Genomic DNA, 7,628 nt, shown 5'->3' on the forward strand with positions numbered 1-7,628 from the left:
TTCCCTAGGTCGTAGGATTTGGCTAGTTTTTTTATGCTGGCTTCTGCTACCTTCTCTTTTATTTATTTATTCCTTTACTTCACCATTATGCTACAGTAAACGAAATGTGGAAAATTCCTAAATCAAACGGATGGCAAAGCATTTAAAAATTCGTTTTACTAATTCATTTTTAAATTGATTAAACTGGACGTTGTTAATAGGGCTCTTTTAGGCTGTGAACCAAGATATAAATAAATAATTAAATTAACAATCAGGAACTGTCTTCTGCCTTAGACATTTCTTGTTTCTACTACAGTTCTTTCTAATAGGTGGACCGGAGGCATTGCTATACGAGAAGAAAATACTTGCACACAAGTCACGTACCTACACTATTCAATTTAAATCAAAGCACCAAATTCATTTAGAAAAAAACACCAATATCATATCATTTTGGCTGATGTTTCTGTAACAAATATAGATAGCCCGTTCACATATGCCATGCACAATTCCAAACCAAAATTGCTGAGCTCTAGACCCAACTCTTGGGACCCAAAATGCATAGTATAGTTGATATCACTTAATCCAATAATTATGGCTTTGAGCTTCTTGTTGCTGCTTCAACTGAAGAAGTTGGATAAGAGGGAGACTTGTGATGCTTTCTCACATACTTTCGAGCCCAGACATGCTTTCCATTTATATAGAATTTGACTTTTCTTTGATGTTGCATTATCCCTTCCATGGTAGAGGCCGAGCGAGTGACAACCCTGGAAAACAGTACTTGCTCCTGTTCTCCAACTTCTTGCATGTAAATGGCTTCAATTATGTCTCCATACATTCTATCCAAAATTAAAATGTAAAACTAATTAACGTAATGAAAAAAAAAAAAACAGGAGAAAGAAATGGGTTGGTCATTTGGATCTATAATTGATCATTTGGATGGTGCTATATGTAGTGGCAGCGATCAAATCAACAGGGCTATACTGTACAAGGGATATAACTGTTTTAGAGTAGAGATAAATGGTTTTGAGTTTTTGAGAGAGAGAGAACCTGGTGAAGTACAGCCTAAGTTCGTTTTCAGAAATTGGGTACCCTTTCGAGAATGTCAAGAAGATGGTCCTGTCATCTGGTTCAACAAAGTCTTGCTGCTTCTCCTCGAAGACTTCTTGGTATATATGGCTCAGCAACTCATCGTATTCTTTGTTCCAAAACTCACGATGTTCTTCCAGACCACATCTTCCTATTACAAAAGAGTGGTCATAGTAGCCGTGCAAGATTGCACTAATCACGCCACCACCACTAGCCACAACTGACGGCGGCCCTGTGACAACGAAGGCGGGGCTGCCGTGAATTAGAGGGTGGCTTCCATACATCTCGGCCAGTATATCTTCAAACGCCCTAACACATACCTTGTCCAGAATCCCCGAGACTCCACGAAGAACACCGATCCGGTTTTCATAAAAGAACGCGAGGCTGATGTCGTCTCTCCCCAGTACGCTCCTAAGCACAGGGATATCGTTGAGATTCGTCCCCGAGTTGAACAAAAACTGGTCACTCTCCGTGCATCTCAAGCATTTCACAGACTCATCGGCGAGACAGTTGATTAAAGGCCCATGCTGTGACGCCATTTTGGCCACCAGATCATAGTGGCCATTTCTCTCGAGCCACAGCCACAGTGCCATGACGTGCATGGACTCGGCGGGTTGCCGTGCGAGTTCGAGGATCAGCCTCACGTAGAGAAACCGATCAATGGCATGAAATAGGTTGAATTGTTCCTTGGTGATAGTTACGGGGAAGCCCGGAATTGGACTAGCGTCGATGAAGGAAGCCGCCATTGTAGTTGCTGTGCTATAGATATGTTCGTGGGTGTTGGTGATGAAATGAAGTATATATCTACATATATATAGTTGGCGAATGGGTTTCATAATTGGTAACTTTAGAGAGGTGGCTTTATGATGATGAAGAGACGCATTCTCAAAGGGTGCATCTCTGTAAAGAAACTGTGGTGGTTTCTGGGCTAGGGTTTCAGATGCAACGTTCCAATTTATTTCTTAGCTGTATATATATGTATATATTAGGCACATCAGTAAATGTGGATATTATTTGATTAGGGTTATAATCCCTGCCATATTGTTCACCACATTTATGGAAATTCTTTATTTCAAAATATTACATTGATATCACCATATTATAATTAATATAGTAAATAAAGTCGACTATGTGATGATATTGCCGGGACGTTCATGCACTAAAATTAGGGCATTAAAGTTCTCTCTCTCTCTCTCTCTCTCTCTACATATGTTGCTGATGTTTTCTCACATGGCAAAAACAATAAAAGTAAATATATTACTTGCAAGGAAAACCAAAAAAAATTCAATATTATGTAGCTAAGAAGAGAGAATATTTTTTTATTATAAAACATAAATATGAAAAATTGATACACATGAAATGAAGATCTAAATATTTATACATAGGAGCATATATATATTGTCAACTTATTTTAATAGTTATTTTGCCTCAAAGTCTAACTTGGTAGTCCGTAAGAACAAATATGTTACGATAAAAGTCATAATCCTAAATAGTAGAAGATAAAATAATCAAAACAATCACGAAGAATACACAAGATTTACAGTAGTTCACTTTTAATGTAAAAGTTACGTTCAATGCCGCCACTACAAGTTTTTCACTATTATCGAATTGGAGATTATAAGAATTCACACAAACGCTCTCTAATAACCACCCTTAATATAAGTAAAATTAGGGCAACACAAGGTCGATCCACATACTAATTCTGTGTAGAGATAATATATGCCAATGTGATAATTAAACTCCACACACTAACAAAATGTACCCTACATTGACTACCAAGGACAATCTCTCTGAGTCTTCCAACTTTTGGTTAGTTTTCTTGGTATGCATCGTTTACAAGTTATTGCATGTATCTGAAATTTATTCAATACACACCTTAAATGTATAAGTGGCTGTAATTTTCTTGTCAAAAAAAAAAATGGTCATTCTACCATGTTGTCACCTTGTATCGGGTTATTTTGAGGCAATTTCTCTGAAGTTTCTATTTTTTCTATTTGTCTTGACCTTTTTTTCTATTTGTTTGGAATATGGGTATTCAAAACCTACTTTAGACCAGAATCAAACCAAATCAAACATAAATAGCTAATCCGATCCAAGACCAAGTACACCCTCGTCTGGCCTTCGACTCAAGACTTGAGAGGACTAGGTTTTCAATTTGGTCTAGTCTAGCCTCGATCCAACACCGAAAATCAAATTCTTCATATAATATATTATATTATTTATAATATTATTAAACTCAAATTTCAAATTTTGTTTTATGGAAAGAAAATTAGATGTTAAAATTATATTGATTTTATTTGAATCCTTGTATATATATTTTATATTTGTTTCAAATTCATATTAAAAACAAGAAAAAAAAATGATTCAGACTTGTTAGACTAGACTTGTCAATTCCGATCGAGTGATCCCCCTATGGGTCGAGTCTTAGATTTGCCAATTTCACATTTTTCAGTCCTAATTTATAGTCTGAATAGATTGAACACTTAATCTGAGTCTTTTATCTTGTGTTATATTGTGGGCTCTCCTCAATCTTCTATGAACTAGAAAGGGAAAAAAAAGAGGCAAAGTTATGGGACAATATTTCAATATTAATTGGACATGCATCCACAGTTAGCTGTAAGAGGTCGACTCTGTGGATGTGAAGAATTAAAGTGATAAAAGCCAACAGTTGTGATGCAAGGCATGCCCTAGTATGGTTGTTGTCTTTTCTTTCTTTTTTTCAATGAAATTCTTATTTATAGAAAAATAAAAGTAACAGTCATGATGAATCAGGTAAATTAAATGAGGATATAATTTTGCACTTCGTGTTGTTAGAAACCAAAGAAAAAAAGAAGAGGAATTTAATACATAGTATAAAAATTTTGAATTTTAGTATAAAAGTTCGGATTAGGGTTAAGGGTATAACGAGGATGTATTGAAATTTATTAGTTATATATACATATATGTGTATATATATATATATTATTTTTTTTTGTAAATGAAAATATATTAACAAAGAAAACCGCACAAGAGTTTACAAAAAAACCAATGGGCATACCCTGATAAGATGCACAGAAACAAACCAACCCTTAGATTATAAAATGAATCAAATCTGTAACCTCCTAAAACAAGTAATGCGGAGAGAAACTAGACTATAAATAAAAAATATTGGAGGGCAACACACAACATCCCATAGCCAAAGGCACGAGAGAACATTGGAGGTCTCTCGAGAACCCCCCGAACAAGGGCTAAGTGAGGAGGGTAACGAAAGCTGGCCTACCCGAGTCCTCCAAAAGCCCAAAGGCTAAAAAGTGGGGGGGTGGGTAACATCAAATCCAAGGCCATCCAGCTACCAGAACCAATCTCCTCCCTATAATAACTTATGATACAGGAGGAGCTTGCTCCTGATGATGACTACAACATAGGGAGACCGCCAGGATAATTCATGCACTAATTAAAATTATCTTTTTTTTTGTAAATGATATTTTATTGAATAAAAAAAAAGATACAACAATCATATAGGGCATATTCTAAGTAATAACACAAGACAAGAAAAAAACTACTAACATAAAGAAACTATAAAGGCACTACAACAGAAGCTAGGGTGGCATACCCTAATTAGCCTCACAAAGAAACAAACTGATTCAAGCACAAAACACCACAAGCCTAACTACTAAAACAAATATATAGTCATTCCTCACAACATATAAAAAAAAATGTTGAGGAAGCAGCCAATATATATATATATATATATGTTAGTTGGTGCCATCCAAAAGGGAAAAAATATGTAGTAATTATGGAGATTCTTTTTTCTTGTTGGAACAAAAATCTAAGTTCTTGTTTAGTTTCATAAACATCTCTTAGTTTTAACTCTAATTTTATAATTAAAGATGCAATAACACTATATGTTTTGAAAATTTATTTTAAAAATTTTAAAAACATTAAAAATGACATTTTTTTAATTTATAGTATGAAGTTGAAATTTTTTTAAAAAATAAGTTTTTTTTTTATCTAAATGAGAGATTAAGTTATTCAATAGAACATTAGAGTTAATAACATTAAATACTTTTTTACAAATAAGCAAACCCCTAAAAGTTAATAGATATTATTTTGTTATTTATTTATTTTTGCGAAACTTTAAAACCACAAGCTAACTATTATAAAGAGAGTTGCCATAAGGAGCATGCATTATTAGGACAGACAATTAATTACATGTGTTCGGGAGCTTGGAATATTGTGAGATTGTGAGTTTGATTCTATCTTCGTACGAGATTGTATAATTGCCTATGTCTATCATATGGGTCAGGCCTTAGGTTTTGACTTGTGACAAATCTATCCGTACACCTAGACCATGGTCTGGGTTAAAGGTTGTATGTGATTTGAGACCCTCGAGTTTTTCACGTTAGAAAAAACAATTGAATAACCATGCATAGAATCAAACCAACAAGCAAACAAACTAAAGGCTAGTTGGCTAACAACTAAGCTAACAAACAAACTAAACTAGAAAATGTAATGGGTGACAAAATCAAAGGAAAAAAAAGTACAAGAAGAGCACATACACATTTCCTTAGGAAAATCTAAAGTTTCATACATATGTTTACCCTTTTTAGTGGTGTGTCACCATATATATACCAATTTATATGCTAAAACTTAAGAAATCTTGCTAGACCTTTTAAGTCATTATTTCCAAGATTCAAGAGTGATAATTTTGTGGAATTAATTTTATGTAGAAAATATCATTAGAATAATGTCACATTAACATTTTTTATTTTTTCTTAAATGGGTAAAATATTAAAAAGAGGTAGATCTAATTAGCAACATTATAAAACAAGGATCCAAGAGATTTCATGCTAGGATCTGATTACAAAAAACATATAAAAATAACAATAGAGGACACACACTGTAGGTGGTAGAAACATAGAAAACAAGTGCGGGTCTCCTAGCGAAAACACATGTTTATCAAAACAACTAACCTATGGAACAATTCTCAATTGTTATAACAAATATGTAACCTAACATCGGAGGGGGGGTTCTTACTACCTATGAGAGAGCAATGTTGCGGATACTGGTTTAAGTTCTTTGGGCCAAAGGATAAGTGCATGGATGACAAAAGGGGAGGTTATTTACCAAGCTAAAATGCCCACAAGAAACCCATTGTTGAAGTTGTTAAGGACGTTGTCTCATTTCTATAGGTATGCCATTGTGGGTTGAGCAAATAGAGATTATTAGATCTATCTCGGAATCCCATAATTGAATCACAAAAATCAAAACAAGGGCCAAAACATGAATGGACAAATGTACTAACTCGATTAACTAGACCAAATCACAAATGAATCATAGCCTAATCTTCCAAAAAAAGAAGCCAAAAGGCCTAACACTACAAGAAATACGCTATTTAGCGACGCACTAGCAACGGATTTTTGTCGCTAATTTTTAAAATATTTTTTTAATTTAGCGACGGAAATACCCTTTCACTAAATAATTTTTTATATTTTTAATAAATTTAAAAATTTAGCTACGGAACAATCTGTTGCTAAAAAAAGAAAAAAATAAATAAATAATAAAAAACTTTAGTGATGGGATGCATTCGTCGCAAAAAAAAAATAAAATAAATTTAAAATACAAAATTCAGCGATAGGGATTCACCTGTCGCTAAAATATGAAAAAAATAATAATTTAGAAATTAAAAATTTAGCAACAGGTGACTCGTCGCAAAAAAATGAAAAAATAATAATTTTAAAATTAAAAATTTAGCGACAGGGTTCCCCTGTCTCAAAAAATAAATAAATAAATATGAAATACAAATTTTAGCTACGAGTGCATTCCCGTCTCTAAAAAAGAAAAAATATATATTTAAAATACAAAATTTAGCGAAGGGCACTCACCCGTCGCTAAAATAGGAAAAAAATAAATTCAAAATACAAAAGTTCCTAAAATATATATATAAAATAAATAAAAAATAACAAGTTTTAGTGACGGGGTTGACCCATCGCTAAATCACCGAAAAAAATAATTTTAAAATTAAAATTTTAGTGACCCATCGCAAAAAAGAAAAAAATAAATTTAAAATTATAATTTTAGCGACGGGTACATACCCGTCGCTAAAAAGAAAAAAAATATTATATTTAAAATTCAAAAAATTAAATTTAAAATTTAAATTTAGTGAGGGAATATGTCGTCTCTAAAGAGAAGAAAATTTAATGTAAAATTAAAATTAATATTCATGATTCACAAAAATTAATAAAATATGACATTACAAATTAAAATCAAAATACAAATTTTTTTGCTACTAATATAATAATTTATAAATTTCTATTTAAATTAGTAATGAAATAAAATTAATAAATATTAAAATTAATATTAATATTTATTTCCCTCTACTAACATTAATATTAAAATTAATTTCATTAAATAAGTTTTGTAAATTTTGAAGTGTAAATATAATTCTTAAAAATTTGAAAGAAAATGTTATAAATATAATTTATGCACTTTAATAATCAAAGAGGCATTCAAATCGACTAATTCGCGCGGTCGTATAAAGGCTCTTGGTGTTTGGAGGTTGGCGGTTCGATTCCAAGGTGCAG

At 32.5% G+C, this 7,628-nt stretch overlaps 1 protein-coding gene across 1 annotated transcript; it reads right to left on the bottom strand.

The window, feature by feature from the left end:
- Positions 1-568: 568 nt before the first annotated feature.
- LOC127809359 (uncharacterized) lies at positions 569-1,811 on the bottom strand. The gene is made up of 2 exons (XM_052348121.1): positions 1,027-1,811; positions 569-815 (listed from the first exon to the last, which is right to left on the bottom strand). The coding sequence occupies exons 1-2, from the start codon at positions 1,809-1,811 to the stop codon at positions 569-571; spliced, it is 1,032 nt and encodes a 343-aa protein (XP_052204081.1).
- Positions 1,812-7,628: the final 5,817 nt, after the last annotated feature.

This window comes from Diospyros lotus, chromosome 9, assembly GCF_014633365.1.
Source record: "Diospyros lotus cultivar Yz01 chromosome 9, ASM1463336v1, whole genome shotgun sequence".
NCBI lineage: Eukaryota > Viridiplantae > Streptophyta > Magnoliopsida > Ericales > Ebenaceae > Diospyros > Diospyros lotus.